The sequence below is a fragment of the Centropristis striata genome, chromosome 9, assembly GCF_030273125.1.
Source record: "Centropristis striata isolate RG_2023a ecotype Rhode Island chromosome 9, C.striata_1.0, whole genome shotgun sequence".
Classification (NCBI taxonomy): Eukaryota; Metazoa; Chordata; class Actinopteri; order Perciformes; family Serranidae; genus Centropristis; species Centropristis striata.
This window is the reverse complement of record NC_081525.1, coordinates 32110817-32127307: the sequence shown is the minus strand read 5'-3', so window position 1 is coordinate 32127307 and position 16491 is coordinate 32110817. Positions and strand designations below refer to the sequence as shown.

General features: G+C 40.1%; 1 protein-coding gene across 1 annotated transcript; it reads right to left on the bottom strand.

The window, feature by feature from the left end:
• Positions 1–5390: 5390 nt before the first annotated feature.
• Positions 5391–16096, bottom strand: LOC131977380 (vitellogenin-2-like). Its single transcript, XM_059340646.1, has 34 exons — positions 16057–16096; positions 15671–15691; positions 15403–15554; positions 14825–15076; positions 14586–14747; positions 14344–14492; positions 14084–14234; positions 13833–13990; positions 13041–13206; positions 12826–12951; positions 12493–12711; positions 12188–12405; positions 12004–12101; positions 11793–11917; positions 11467–11568; positions 11251–11370; positions 10976–11162; positions 10495–10588; positions 10218–10403; positions 9985–10135; positions 9693–9909; positions 9142–9599; positions 9011–9055; positions 8862–8930; positions 8562–8768; positions 8345–8487; positions 7974–8112; positions 7759–7888; positions 7022–7205; positions 6840–6934; positions 6641–6735; positions 5963–6128; positions 5649–5810; positions 5391–5562 (listed from the first exon to the last, which is right to left on the bottom strand). The coding sequence occupies exons 1-34, from the start codon at positions 16094–16096 to the stop codon at positions 5450–5452; spliced, it is 5100 nt and encodes a 1699-aa protein (XP_059196629.1). The 3' UTR covers positions 5391–5449.
• Positions 16097–16491: the final 395 nt, after the last annotated feature.

The window sequence follows — 16491 nt, the reverse complement described above, 5'->3', positions numbered from 1 at the left end:
ATCAATCATCATGATATTAGGTTAGGGTTAGTCTGTGTGTGCATCAAAGAACTTTCAAATCAAAGACACTGTAAAAGTTTTGTTAAAAAGAAAAGATGCTTCAGAACAAAAAGTATTTTCTACAAAAGCAAAGTAGTTTCTCTAACACTGCTCATTGAGATGTGTTTGTGTGTGTGTGTGTGTGTGTGTGTGTGTGTGTAATTACATGTAATTAAAAGCCCCCTGTCCACCAACTAGCCTGCCTAATTGGACTGCAGCCTTGTTTTTTCACCAGGAGAAGTCACTGTGACTGAAGCTTTGAGTAATGAACCCATTTTCCACACAAATAGTTTAAGTGGTTCAGTGCCTCACAAAAGTTTCATCAGTAGAAATAACTATCTAAAATTTGGGATTGTGAATAATAATTATCTATAGTAATAAGTGCTGTAGAGCCTGTGTTCGAACTAAAAAGTGAAGAAGAAGAAGTGTGTCAGAACAGGTGAAATATAGGCAAATATAGCCAGTGAAGAAATTCTGTGACAACAATCTGCCTAAGATTAATTTCATTTTATTGATTTAAATAGCATCTCATGTACAGTACTGTGCAAAAGTTTTGGGCAGATATGAAAAAATACTGTAAAATAAGAATGCTTTCAAAATGCTTTTTTTTTTATTTATCATTTAACAAAATGCAAAGTGAGTGAACTGAAGAAAAAAACTGGTGTGACCACCCTTTGCGTTCAAGCCAGCATCAATTCTTTTTTCACACCTGCCTAAGACTTTTGTATACACAGTAGTGTATATCGGACTATTTCCCGAAATTCTTACCAGGTCAGTCAGTATTTCAGTATTTGTGAAGCAAAGTTTTGGTTTCAAAGTGTCATGTAATATATGGCTACACAGCTACATATGTTTTTTGTGAAAAAAAATGAAGAAATAGATTTGTAAGAGCGATCTGAAAAACTGTTAAATATGCTTTTCTACAGAAATGTTCCTGCATTTTTAATATGGGAGTCAATGGGGCTGTTGGTGCGTGTTGGTGGTGCATCTGTGCATCCTACGCCCAAACTATAACTCTGACAGCTTTACCAGAGGATTGTGAGGGAGAAGACAAATTTTCCTCGTTTCTATGTATAAATTATTTCTGTAGAGTGGAATTTGCGGCCTGGATCGCAGTTTTCAAATTTATTTTTTGACAATTTTTTCTCTTTCTCTGCACTCTGAGCGATGATGTCACAGACTGTGACACGAACATTCCATGCAATACATACCCATTATAATCTCAGAATTTCTCCAAAAATGATCATCTTCATTGAACAGGGATTGATAAAAAAACTATATGACCTATCGGTATGTGGATTAATACACCAATACACAATACTTGTGTCTACTGTTTAAAGTTTAAATGGAGTCTCTGGGTGAAATTATACTGGAGAAGTCGATGTTTGAAAATCTCCAATTACTGTTCTTTTTCGCTCATTCTTTAACAACATTCCACAATTCATTTACATTTCTTGGTTTTGCTTCAGAAACAGCATTTTTGATGTCACCCCACAAGTTCTCAATTGGATTAAGGTTGGCCACTCCATAACATCAATGTTGTTGGTTTGGAACCATGATTTTGCTCGTTTACTAGTGTGTTTGGGGCCATTGTCTTGTTGAAACACCCATTTCAAGGGCATGTCCTCTTCAGCATAAGGCAACATGATCTCTTCAAGTATTTTGACATATGCCAACTGATCCATGATCCCTGGTATGTGATGAATAGGCCCAACACCATAGTAGGAGAAACATGCCCATATCATGATGCTTGCACCACCATGCTTCACTGTCTTCACTGTGTACTGAGGCTTGAATTCAGAGTTTGGGGCTCGTCTCACAAACTGTCTGCGGCCCTTGGACCCAAAAAGAACAATTTAACTCTCATCAGTCCACAAAATGGTCCTCCATTTCTCTTTAGGCCAGTTGATGTGTTCTTTGGCAAACTGTAACCTCTACTGCACATGCCTTCCTTTTAACAGAGGGACTTTGCGGGGGATTCTTGTAAATAGATTAGCTTCACACAGACGTCTTCTAACTGTCACAGCACTTACAGGTAACTCCAGACTGTCTTTGATCATCCTGGAGCTGATCATTGGCTGAGCCTTTGCCATTCTGCTTCCATTTTGATGGTTGTCTTACATTTTCTGCCACGTGTCTCTGGTTTTGCTCTCCATTTTGAAGCATTGGAGATCATTTTAGCTGGACAGCCTATAATAGTCCAGTTGTCAGAAAGGTTAACCCGGGAATGTTGAGTACACCAAAGTTTTATGATAGAAATATATAGTATGGGTCCCCAGCATGCAGAAACTGTTGGATGCTAATTTGCATATGTTGGGCAATTTGTGTAATTAGGCTAATTAGCGTAAATTAGCATAATCACATATATTGATCATATTATAGGAGCTTCTTGGTGAAAATGGACAATGTTAGCATGTTTTTAGGGGTTACTGGAGATGCTGAGTCCATATCTGACATTTTCAAGATTCAAAATCACTATTTAAATCTGGTTTGGTCACGTTTTTACTCTCATTAAGCTGATTTTGCTGAGTTTTTGGGGGCGATTTAGACAGATTTTTGGAGGATAAAAATGTTCAGTGTTCAGGAATAATTTGGATCCTCAAGTTATTTCTGAATTCCATAATAATTGTAACACTTGGAGTGGTAATGGGCATCAGCTGCTGGTAGGTCTAATACACCATTCACTCGTAGCTTCACAACTTCAGCCCAGTCATCCTATGCTCCTCACATTTGGATAAAAAAACATTTTTGAATGATGGAACACCAGGCCTTTCTAAAGTCTGACATTATTTGACTGGATTCCACCTATCAGGGTGTTTGGGGTCTTTAGGTTCGCAAGTCAAACCACAGAGCAAACACTGTTTTGAGTACTCAAAGGTAGAGATTTGAGAGCGAACAATTCGTTTTCCCGGCAGACTCTGGCTAGAGTCTGACTTGCGTTTGCTCACACTTCTAGTCCTAGAGGTGTATGAGCTATAACACGATTTGTGACACAATATGGCTGCTGACAAAGCACCATGAGTAGCATTGAGGTTTGACACAGTCCCATGTATAGCTGTGTCTCCAATCTCTAAACTCTTTTTAAGAAGAGTAGCTATTCCTTTGGATCCAGATATTTTGAAGTCGTCCTCCTTGCAGGGCGCAAACAGACATTTATTTTTTGACATGTTCAACTGATTAAATCACCTTTGTGATACGAGACTGATATATTGATGCTTGTAAGAGCTGCAATAACAGCTAATGTTGAATGATTATACCAGCACTTGAATATAACTCAAGCCCCTCCTCCCGTGCCAAAATAATTATTAAAAGCTTGAAAATTTTTTTTTTCAACGTAGCCTGATTGACAATGTTTGTACCCTAGACAGAAGACCAATATCGTTGGGGATTGCTCTCAGACCGATTTTCACAAAGGCGAAGAGATACTTTTAAATGTTCTTGATACGAGACTGATATATCAATGCTTGTAAGAGCTGCGATAACAGTGAATGTTGAATGAAAAATAGCAGGATTTAGCATCGCTTCAGCGAACATGACTGACAATGTTCACCCTGCATACTGTAGTTGTGAAATTGTAAATGTAAATTGTGAAGTTGTAAATGCCCCTTCACTTTCTATTAGACATGGGTGGTAAAGCAATAGGAGTGATAAATCACTTGAGCGATAGCTGTAAAGCTGTAAATGAGGGTTGAAAACAGTTCAACTTTATGCAAATAGCTAGCAGCGATTCAGCTGTAAATGACCCAACAACCAATTGGAATGTATTGAAGAGAAAGATAGAACATTCAAATTCACGTGATGAACGATGAGAGCACAGTTACAATAATGAAGAACGATATCGTTGGGGATCACATCCAGACATCCAGACTGATTTTGAGAAAGACAAAGTTGTCAGCTAATCTAAATCTGTGGAATGTTAGCAATCACATTAATCAACATGGGGATGCTAATATCGTTTATTTTTTTAGATATTGTTCCCATTCTGGGCACCCCTTAACATACTGTATAGCAGCTAGCATAGCTGTGCCTGTGGAACGTTCATAAACCTCACTTCCATTAACCTCACTCCTTCAAGAGACGTGCTAGTCAAGGCTTTTAACTTGCTGGCTAGCACACTCTACTCTCAGTATCTGGAGCAGCGTTCCAGGTACGAATGGTGTAGATTACGGAGGCAACTATCAAAGGTCCATGACACTGTTTTGCAGCAAGAAATTACAAATAAAGACAAAGATATTTGAACAAATATAATGTCTTAACATTTACACCGATGTTCTTTAACTCTCTTGAAAGTTCAATGTATAGGTACATAAATTACATCAAAATTAATTTGGAAATTAATTTAAATCTGCCCAGATCAATAGCAAATTGTTTTTAAATGCCCATTTCAAATGTTTAAATGTCAGAAATGGATACAGCATCTCAACTAACCCCCCAAAACATGCTTACATTGTATCATTTGGCCAATCAGCTCCATAATATGACCAATATCGGTGATTATGCTAATGTATGCTAATTAGCTCAATTACACAAATTGTCCAACATATGCAAATTAGCATCCGGCAATTTCTGCATGCTGGGAACCCATACTATATTTTTCCATCATAAAACTTTGGTGTACTCAACATTTCCGGGTCCACAATGGGGCTCTATGGGCTGTTCACCAGACTATAATTGTTTGCACCTCTTTATAAGTTTTCCCCTCTCCAATCAACTTTTTAACCAAAGTACGCTGTTCTTCTGAACAATGTCTTGAACAACCCATTTTCCTCAGGCTTTCAAATAAATGCATGTTCAACAAGTGCTAGCTTCATCCTTAAATCGGGGGCCACCTGATTTACACCTGTTTTTTCACTAAATTGATGACCTCACTGATTGAATGCCACACTGCTATATTTTTTAACACACCCCTTTCAACTAATTGCCCAATTGCACAGCCTTAAGAGCGTGCATATCACGAATGCTGGGTCTTGTTGGTTTTCTGAGAATCTACTGCACCTGCTGGTACCTTGTTTGCCATGTAGCACTAAAAAATATACTAAAAACCTGGATTAATCTGGTTAGTCACATTGGACTGCTATTATATTGAACACTACTGTAAGTGTGTAAATAAGGAGCCAGGCCTTTTTTGGACTCTTAAATCTTATGGCGCCACATTCAGACTTTCAGACACATTCTTCATGACTCCACAGTTTTTGCCCCTTAAAATTTAAATTAAAAAACAATGTATAATTGAAGAGATTGTGTGTGTGTGTGTGTGTGTGTGTGTGTGTGTGTTTGGGGGTGGGGGCATTGTGATGCAAAGGTTTTGGGTTGTTAAAAGATGACAAGAGATTTTTCTATTCACATGCTTTTGCAATTTATTTAATTCATTTAAAACAAATTGTACACAATATGACTGAAGGCAGTGAGACTAAGCGCACTGAGCAGTGCAGCGACAGGCGAGGTGAGCTTCTGCTGTTTCCCTCAAGTCAATGCTCTTCTCATAGATGCTGCTCAGACCCTCAGAGCGGTTCAGGTTAGACTCTGCAGAAATGGAGAGAGTAATGCAGTTAGGCAAGATGTTGCTTAAATGAATTTTGTGAACCAGCTATGATTGCTTGCAGACTCACCAATGGGCACGCAGTGGTAGCCGACCTGGACGGTGGTGGTTCTCACTGGCACGCAGCCGGCCAGGCAGCGCAGCACAGGCTCAACAGAGTAGCATTTGGACTCCTGGCCATGAAGGCTCACCTGTTTCTCCAGCTTCACAGATTCAAGCTTCATGTGACACTCTGGATGAAAAGGAAGGCAGGCACTATAAATACATATGTTTACCTGCAGCAGTCTTTTTTAGTTTCTTTATTAGATTCATTTTGCAATTATCTGTATCAATTATATTCTAATAAAGAGGAGGGATAAATAGAGAAGGTACTGTAAGTATTACCAGAGGCGTCCCTGCAGCTCTTTCCAGACTGAACCCAGGAATGAGCGTAGCTGGTGGGGTGCTTGGTCACCCGATTGTTGGGTGTGCGGTACTCCTGTCTGATTTCACCATCAGCCTTTCCACAGAGTCCACAGGTCTGTCCTCTCATCCAGTCCACAACTTTAACCTGGGAAAATAGCAATCTTCAGTGTTTGCTCCATTACCAGAGCACTGATGGAATGTTTTACTCAACATTTACTCAAGTACTGTATTTAAGTACAATCTAACTTTTTTACTTTTTAGTCCACTACATTTAGCTGCCAGCTTTAGTTACTTTTCAAGTCAGGATTTGACATGAAAAAATATGATCAATTTAAAATGATTACACATGTTCATAAATTAAACCACATAAAAGTATATTAAGTAACAGGAAAATGCTGCTAACATGAATGCATAAAAAATAATAATGCAATCATATATTCTAAATACTTTAAGTACATTTTGATGCTGATTTTTTTGGTCTTTTACTGCTGTAAGTTTTGAATGCTGGACTTTTACTTGTAGTGGAGTAATTTCACAATGTGGTGTTAGTACTTTTATTTATGTAAAGGATATCAATACTTCTCCACCATTGTTTACCAGTACCTAAATTTGATTACATCCAAATGTAAGAGATAGAAGTAAGATTTCTTGTATCACCTTCTGTGCGTTCAGATCAAAGTAGACCTCCTGGAGACCGTGGCTGGGAGCCTGGAGAGCAATGCCCTCACCCCTCTGTCTGATCTGAATTTTGTCTAAATGAATGCAAATATTTATATCAATATGTGATTTTTAACTTTCAACAAATAAAACTAAATTACAGCATGGCACTCAAATTTGAATTTTTAAAATTAACAACCTGTGGGATGCACATATGGCAGGTTCCTGATGGGGATTTCTTCTCCGTTAACCTTCACCATGACAGCGTTGTCCTTTGGATACAGCTCCACATCCCTGTTGGGAAAAAAAACCCAGTTAATTTCTGGAGTCTTTTTTGGGGAGACAATTCCTACAATTGAGATATATATACTTTGTTCTCACAGATTTGCGATCTTCACATGGATCATGTTCTGTTCCAGTGTTACGTCCCTCTTCAGCAGAACAATGAATTTAAGTTCTGGAGTGCAATCCTGAGCCAAAACCTGGGAGCAAGAGTGAGGTATCTCGTTCTTGAATTTCCTCTTGTTGAATGTGACCAGTGTGTCTTTGACCAGGGCGCACTCAGCTGAAATATGAAAGGAAAGATGAATCTGTAAGATTTTTTTAGTAAAACCTGTTCCTGTGTTTTCACCTTGAGCATGGAGGATAATTATTATCTCATATAGTCTTTTCTTTACTCATTGATTTCTCTTGGGAAGCTGCAATTAGTTACTTAACAGTCTGATTTCAGGTTGTTGTTGTTTTTAACTAATTAATATACTTTAATACTTAATTTTAGGTCATGCTTCAAACTCAACCACTTTCATTGCCTTTAATATTTGCTATCATACATGTATGACATGTATTTTTAACAATACTCAAATATGTTCAAAATACACTTGCATGGACTACAATATTTTTTTAATGAGCTTGGATATTTTATACTATAATAACTCATATAACACTGTCCCAGAATTTAAAAAAAATAAGGAGCCAGGCCTTTTTTGGACTCTAAATTCTTATGGTGCCACATTCAGACTTTCAGACACATTCTTCATGACTTCACAGTTTAGAGTTTTGTGACTTTTTGCCCCTTAGGATTGTAAGTAAGGAAATCCTGTTCCTGTAAGTGTTTTCACCTGCATGAGCCTTGGTGAGCATGTAGGAGATCTGGTCAGGCAAGTTGTTCTGGAACGGTTCCAGCTCAGCTGCAGTTTCTCCCAGTGGCAGAGCAATAGGGAGACCCACGCCAAGTTTGTACATTGTTCTCTGTAATATTGAAATATCGAAACTGTTATAAACAAAAGATTAATTCAGACATTTCTGCATGTAAATAATGGGCTGTAAACCTCACCTTTGGTGTCTTCAGCACAATGTTCAGGCTTGTCTCAGTAGCAGCAGCCACAGACAGTTTGATCTCATTACGAACATTTTTGACCTTTGCCTGGGTAATGTCGAGTTCCTGAGCATAGCGGGAAATTAATTCAGAGATCCTAGTTGGGCAGAAAGGTAAAGGTTATTTTTTATTTTTTTAAATAAATGTGTTGGAAAATGGAAATAAAATCATGCCAAAAAAGTAATGAATTCCCACACACATCCAGGATGCCTGATAAAGGTCTATGTCTGAAATGTTGCATTTTCAATAAAGGTAGGTGCTGAGAGTATATAGGAATGCATTACTTTCTTATGCAGTTTTTTAAAATCTGTATTATTTTGTGACATTACTCCTTTGCGTATCGCTTCATGCTCTGAGGAAGTTTCTCCCAGGTAATCTTCACGCGGGCGGCAGGCTCTTTACCCACCATACCAGTCTCAGCTGTGATCTCAGTCTCGTACTGTTTGCACTCCAGGCCCCAGGCAAACTTGGCCTGAGAGAAATTTAAGTTAAGATCTCGAGCATCACACAGATTTCTAACAACTCTTGCCAAATCAAAGTCTTTACCATCAGCTTGTGGGTGCTCAGCATCACACCATCAGCACACATTCTCCAGTGGTCGTCCTCGGCCAGGTTGGCGAAAATGACCTGCAGTCTGGCGGTAGCTTTGTCCAAGTAAGCTGCAATCTGGTATCCCTGAACCTTGTGGTCGGCTCTCACAGCACGGATGAGGACGGTCACAGCAGGAGTGACACTATTAGTAAGGTACTTGGCCTTAAAGTGAAAACAAGAGATTGATATGCGTGAAAGTTTAGATTTTTCCAACCAAACATAAGAGACGGTGAACAGCTCGGTGTGAAGACTTACCTTATTATAGATGGTCTCGAAGCTGAAGGCACTGCTCTTGCTGTTGGCACGAGCTGCTGACAGGGCATGCTACAGACAAGGAAACCATACAATTAGCCTGCTCAAACATGATGCACATTATGCTGTTGTCTCATCAGTCTGATAATTACCTGGTGGATGTGGTTCTTGATAAACTTCATTTCGTACAGTTCTTGCTGCAATAGAAACATGAATAGATTAATTATTCCACATACTTTATTTATTCTATTGTTTTTTACATACTCAGGTAAAGCTGTCTCACCTTGGAGAGTGATCTGGAGCTGGAGGAGCTGGAGCTGGAGCTGGAAGAGCGGCTGCTGGAGCGAAGGCTTGATCTGCTGCTGGAGGAGCTGCTCAGTCTCTTTGACGCCCTTTTGAGTGGATCGACGGCATCGACGGCCTTGCTCTGGCGGCGAGAGGAGGAGCTGGAGGAGGACTTGGAGGAGACAGAAGAGGAGATGCTGGAGCGGGAGCTTCTGGAGCTGGAGCTGGAGCTGGATCTGGAGCTGGAGCTGGAGCTGGATCTGGAGCTGGAGCTGGAGGAAACTGCTGTGCTGTTCTTCACACCGGGAACCAAGATTTTCTTGAGTTTCATCAGGACATTCCTGTCTTCGAGAGTTTCCTCTTCCTCGCTCATGTTGATCACCTTGATGATCTTTTCTGCTGCTTTTTCTCCGACTTGAACCTCAATTTCAATCTTCTCAATGACTGGTCCGGTAGCTGCAACCAAATACATAAGTAGATATGAAACTTTTGAGCAACTTCTTACAAAATTTCCTATATTAGTGAATTAATGTAATCAATTTCACTTGCCTGGAGCAACCTCAACTGAGACAGCATGACTTCCAATCACAGCGTAGAGGGCGCAGTCTTTGATGAAGGCAGCATTGCGAGATTCAATCTCGGTACATGCCTTGATTCCAAAGGTCTCGATTTGAGCACACATTTTCTTCTCGAACATCTTGGGGAGTTTGACTTTGCGGGCAATTTTACTCGGCAGGTCAACAGGAATGATTTCAGATGATGCTGACTGTGAAACCACAGCAGAGATCAGCACAAGGGTAAATGGATGCATTGGAAAAAGTGGTCAGTGATTAAAATTTACCATGCCAGCAGCCAAAGAGGATGCCATCCTTGAAATCCTTGAAGAGAAGATCTCCCTTGATGCCTGCGCTACAGCTGCAGCTGGAATCATTGGTGTGATTTTGGCGGCTGCCAGGTCTTCCACATTTCTTGCAACAGCAAAAGTCTCAACCCTGTTAGGGGAAAGATAAATAGTTTAAACAAAACATAAAACTTGGTGATAGATATTACTTGGTGACATGGAAAGTCGCATACACTGCATGAGCAATCTTATCGACCCCCTGAACAGGCAGGAGCTGAAGCTTGAAGTTGCCTTTAATCATGTCAATTCTTGCTTCCATCTTTGCTGGAACAATTGTGTGAACTCTGGCTCTTGACATCAGTGCAGCCTGGATGAGAGCAGTGTTCACTCCCATAACTCCGTAGGTGTGCATGGAAATGCTGCAAGAGAAACAAAATAACAGTTTAATTTCTTCCTGAATACATTTGTTTTTGATCATTAAACTGATGAGAAGAGCTGAACCAGGATTACCTTGGAGTGATGGCAGTCCTTATCTTGATGTCAGACTTCAGAAGATGGGCAGCATGGAAGTTCTCAGGAAGAGGTGGTGAAACAGTGGCTTGGACTGTAAAAAAAGAAAACATTTTCAGTGCCTGGATAAGCAGTTTGTTTGGGGTCACTGGACAACAATTACTAATAATAATAACCTTTAACATATTATAATTAAATTGATCTGAGAGAGAACTAGACCTCCTCTTGGCTCTGTTTCCTGGCTTTAGAAAATCTAGGCCCATAATGGCAGCCTTTGGTCAAGTGCAGGTAATTTCAGAGAGAGAGAGAGAGAGAGAGAGAGAGAGAGAGAGAGAGAGAGAGAGAGAGAGAGAGAGGCATTCTTAATGGTTGTTCTACAAATGCTTATGTGCAGGAGAAGGGCTGTATTTTCATATTCTGGCTTTTTTTTTTGCCGTCTTCCAGAAAACTACCAGCTTTAAACTACATGAGTACAACTTACATTCAACAGATGCAGCAGCCACAGCAGCAGTATAGAAACTGAGCTCCATGGGCAGACCAACAGTGGTAGGAAGGATGCGACGAACCTCAGCAACCAGCATTGGTTTAGCGTAATGCAACGCAACACCAGACAGCAGAGCATCCAAAGCCTTTCTGCCATAAGTTTGAATTGCTGGTCCAGTGACCACCTGTAAACACAAAATAGCTCATAAGAAATCAGATATTCGATTCATACATTAATATTCTATGTTACTTGTACTGTAGAATATGCCGTACCTCAATAAGCTGATCAACAATGGCTTTGTCAACGTTAGCAAATGCAATTTCCTGTCCGAAGAACTTCACATACACAGAGGCCAGGGGCTCGCTGGAAGGATCAGCCCTCCACTCAGACAGCTGTACAAAGAAGAAAAGTAAATGAAACACTTAATTAGAAAAATAAAATGTGCTTTGTTTACATATTTCTTCTATGCTTCTGTCTCTTAAACTTACAGCCTTCATGACTTCTCTCATCTTGGTCATCCTGTCAACGTTCTCTCCAGCCTTGTGGTGTTTCAGGATACTCTCCTGGATTCCTTCAGTCCTCACTCCAACCTAAAAAAAAAAAGGAAAAACAGCATTAGCTGGGTAAGTATTTTATAAATCAAATGTTTAATTAGCAAATCAGATTTCTCTATTTTAGTTTATTTTCCTAAATAAAGTTTTTTTCTCTGCCCAGTTCAGGGCTTATTAATCAGAGGTGTATAGGAATAGGAGGTACAAGCAAGATATACAGTATTCAGTTGTGTTAGCTAGTATGGCAGTCATGATTGTCATACCTCAAGAACATCAGCATAAGCTCCTGCCAGGTAGGTGCGGGCTTTGGCCACAACGGCTTTTGGCAACACAGTTGCAGCCTCGTTGACGTAGAAAGCGCTGGCAGCAGCACCCATCATCCAGGGGTCTGAAGGGCAAAATACAAGAACAGTCAAACCACATGATGTAGTCTGAAATCTCTGATGACAAACTATGACCCTGTCATGTTCTTACTGTGGTAGTAATCAAGATAGAGAGCTCTGCTGTAACGGAAGCTCAGTCTGTCGAATTTGGGGCTGAGGAGCTTCACAGCAACATTACAGGCAGCAGCACTGAGAGAAGAACATTAAAATATATGAGATTATTGGTGCAAACTGGCAAAAAAAAAACTGAAATAAGATGTTATTTCAGTTCTTACACTGAGGAGAAGTCAGGAGCGGTGTTCCTGGTCATAGCCTTCATGTAAGAGTAGACAAAGCTAGCAACCTGCAGATCTTTTTCTTTCAAGAGGGCATCAGCGAGAGTGGTCACCAGACCCATGGGCAGCTTGGTCTCAAACAGAATGATAGCAGCAACCATACGGAGCTCTGGCTTGTCAGCCTTTTCCATGAACAGCTGGATAGCTATGTCCTGGATCTGAGCCACAAAGAAAGATGTTATAAACATAACAGGTCTCACGCGTATTCACTCTTAGTAATGGAAGAATTGAGTATGTAGTCTCACCATCTTGGGCTCCTTCTTAGCAATGTTTCTCAGGGCCAGAGCAGCATCAATGTGTAATCTGTGTGGCAGACCAGCAGCAGCACTTCCAAAGCCAGGGAGGAGCTTCAAGAGCGGCTTAAGGCTGCTAGGATGTCCAGCATTGCCCAAGACTTTGACAGCAAGAGTGAGCTCCTCAATGTCACTTCTGGAAAGAGCCTGGACTGCCAGTTCATGGATGGGCTATGGGAGGAACAGATATACTGATGTTATACCAGTTACCAATACCAATTTAAGTTAAATAAAAAAGATAAAAAGATAAAACACATGTTTGAAATAAAAAGAAACGATACATACCCTCACAAGCTCAGCTGGGCAAGTTGGGTTCTCTGCACAGTATTTAGCAACCAGGGTGCCGTAGCCCAGGAAGACAATCTCACGCAGAACTGGGTTTTCTCTGATCTTGTGGTTCTCCAGCAGGCCCTGAGGTGTGGTGGAAATAAAGAACTGATTATGCAACCCAGTTCTCATATAATTAAAAGTACTAAGGAAAACTTGCAACCGGGACTTGCCTCAACAAGCTTGATGGCCTCCAGGTCGGCTGTAACCATTTGTACAGATGCCAGCAGGGCTTGAGCAGCTTCGGCCATAGTCAGCTCACCAGCAATGAACTTCTCCTTGAGGAACCTCAGAGCAGTATGAGTACCAATGGCAGGGATAGCATTCAGGATCCAGTGCCTGGGAAAATTTAAAAATATATATTATTCTTTTTATAGATATTATTATCTATGTCACATTTTATAATTTTTTATATATCTATAATCTTAAATGAAAATTTTCACATAAAATAAACAACTTAAAACAAATTACATACAACACTAATTAGCCATGTTCAAATACTTAATACTAATACTTAATTCTGTTTTGATAATCTGCCATACCTAAAAGTATAATACTATAATACTATAATACATAATTTGCCCCTGTGACCAAAGGTTGCAGCTAGAAATATAACTTCACTCGATCTGTTTTTTCGCAAGACTCTTAATATGATATTTAAAACACAGATTGTCTTCTAGGAAGAGGTATTTGTAAATTGAGATTTGTTCAATAACCTTAACTTTTTAAAGGAACAAAATGATATATATCTTCATCTTTATTTTTCTTACTTGCTAGAGATGCAACAGAATTATACACAATGGTGTCATCTGCATAATAAAGAAAATGTCAAATTATTGATATAATTTGTAACTAAAGTTGGACCCAGAATGGACCTTTGCAGTGTGTCAAGTCGTTTTCGACCTATTGACCCCTTAATCAGTGTGTTTTTTTATTGCTCTTCTCTGAATGAAAGTCACAGTTACCTGTGATCGGGTCTAGCTTTAAACTGAGTCCAGAGGGCCTCAATACTCTCCAATCTGGCCACACGCAGCAGCTGAATGAGCTCAATAAACTTCAGAGGGGCATCTTCATGCACCCTGGCCTCGTTGAAAGTCACCAGGTGGTTCAGGACCTCAATAATCTGTGAGAACCAAACCAACATTTTCACATCTTAGAGTTTGTTGCAACAGGATGATTCAACAAAAATCAGAAGAAAAGAGATTTCCTGGGGTACCTGAGCCTCAGCATTGCTGACCCTCAGAAGCTGGATGGGTGTTTGAAGAAGCTCGCTGCCAAACTCATACTGCAGAGATCCACGGTGAAGATATTCAGCTCTGATGGGCTCCACTGGGGTCCTCTCCATCTCCAAGAAAGTCAGGATTTGCCTGTGAATAAAAATGGGCACTACATCAATCTGCACTGTGGCACTTTCTGCCGAGAGCAGTATTGATGACACTGTTGTTGCACGGCTCTTTTCCAATGTTAGCCACATACTTAGCCTCCATCTGGGCAGCGCCATTCAGGATGTTGAAAGGTGAGAACTGAATGAGCTCTGTAGCAGTTGCCTCCAAGATCAGAGCACCTGTGGCAGCTGGCTTCATGACGTAGTTAAAAGCAGAGGCTCCCTTCAGGGTCTTTCCTCTCTGCATGGACAAGACCCAAAATGTCATCACACCAGCAGTTTCCAGCAGTGAACTGCATTAGAGATTATGAAGCATGAGGGAAATTTCACTTACAGCCTCACACTCTGGACATTTCTGTGTGTAAGCCAAGCCGATGTCCTTAATGATTCTCTCCTGGCAGTGGTTCAGGTCCTTGGTCTTGGTCAACAGGATGCGGTCTGCCTTTTCGTCCTCACTGATGACGTAGTGGGTCTTGCACACACCCTGTGTTCCAGGCTAGTTCACAAAACACACATTTTCAGTTCAAGTATTTTGGTATTTTGTGGAACTCTATGAAAATGAGTTGTTTTTACCTCTTGCAGCTCATATACGTTCTGAGTTTTCTTGATGTTCAGCTGGAACATGTTGAGGATTCCTCTGTAGACATTCAGCACAGTAACAGAGATGCCAGCAGGTGCAAACACTTTGCCGACAACACCGTTAGCATACTCAAACTTGATGGGTGTCAGGAGTTGAGCAGCCAGGGCTGAAGTCAGCTTGGTGGCTGGGAGGAAAGCATCTTTGGGCCAGATGCCACTGTACTCAAAGATTTCAGGGTCGACAAGCTGTGAGGAAGAGTGACAGTTTGAGTGAACTGAACACTTGATTGTTCGTTATTCTAATTCACTTGTTTTAAACAAAAACTAGAGTGGCAATTGTAGAGTGCAGACATCTCTTTATCTTACAATGTTTAAGAAAATTAAAATAATTTGTGTGTCCACCCAGTGATTCAGATCTGCTCCAACATTTAATTGGTTCTTCCCTTGTAATGCAAATTTAAAATAAAAATTTTCCGTAAACCTGCTGCTAAAAATAGAAAGAGAAGCTCTGAAAACACCGCCTGCCTGGATGAGGTGATAAATTGTATTAAAAACGTTTTAATGGTCTGTACCTTCAGCAAGAAGGTGTCCGAGGCCGCGGCACTGATCATGACTTTGCTACGGACTTTCACTCCGGCCCGTGCCAGGCCCTCTTCAGGCAGGCCACCCATAACCAAGGCTTCATATTTGTAGACGTAGGTCTTTCCAGCGGCAAACTCAGGGGCTGCAGTAATAGACAAGAAAACAAACACATTTGGGTTTTTCTAAAAAATCTTTTAAACTTTTTATATACACCAGAGTTACATTTTTAATACAGCCATGAACAGAATGACAACTTACCAAAGTTGACATGGTAACCAGCTGTAAAATGGAAATTAAATGTTATTTATGAAATGCCATTTTTCTTTTAATTGTCTATAAAATGACAAGACAGCTGGTAAAGTTACAGAACTCAGGTACTATTTTTCAGCTCTTGCATTGTTTATATATCAAAATCACTATAATGTCAGCAAGTGCAGTGGTAGTTCTCTTGAATTTCAATTGCTTTGAATTATAGCTTCCTTTTTTTTCATCCTAATAAAACAGCAGAGAGTTGCTACCCGTTGGTCGTCTACATGACAGTGCTATTATCCCATTCTATACAAAGCAAAATTGTTTTTCCTAATTCCATTTAAATTTGATTTTAAGTTAATTTAAAACATTTTGAGGCACTAAGTCATGCTCACCCGCAAGGGCCACGGTGAAGGCGAGCACAAGCACCTTCATGGCTGCTGGATGTGAACGACCCGAACCAGAGGCTTCCTTTTTAAAGCCAGTTTCTGCTGACTGTGTGCCCATTGAAATGTATCATTGACTAATTATCAACTTTCACTGTCACTGATGTTACGCTGCCCTGAACATGTCGGTTACACAAACAAAAAGAAAATGTCACTCAGCTTGACATTCTGGGGCAAATAGCTTGATTTCCAAAATCCAAAATCCAAAGATGAAATGCATTACTGTGTCATAATATATTACAAAATTGCACATTTATGTACCTTTATCTAATAATATTTAAACCTACTACACAGCAATACAAAAAGTGACTTAAACTTAAATAAATTATGAATATTCTGAACCCTCAAGCTTTTTTTGTGCTCTTTTTTAAATTTTACTCACTG

What these genes read in the sequence shown, in the direction of transcription:
- LOC131977380 (XM_059340646.1), bottom strand. Translation starts at nt 16,096, where the DNA reads ATGAAGGTGCTTGTGCTCGCCTTCACCGTGGCCCTTGCGG. An exon ending in TGAGAGAAGTCATGAAGGCT is followed by an intron (nt 11,371 to 11,466) that starts GTAAGTTTAAGA and finishes TTCTTTGTACAG; the next exon opens with CTGTCTGAGTGGAGGGCTGA. An exon ending in TCGAGACCATCTATAATAAG is followed by an intron (nt 8,769 to 8,861) that starts GTAAGTCTTCAC and finishes TTTCACTTTAAG; the next exon opens with GCCAAGTACCTTACTAATAG.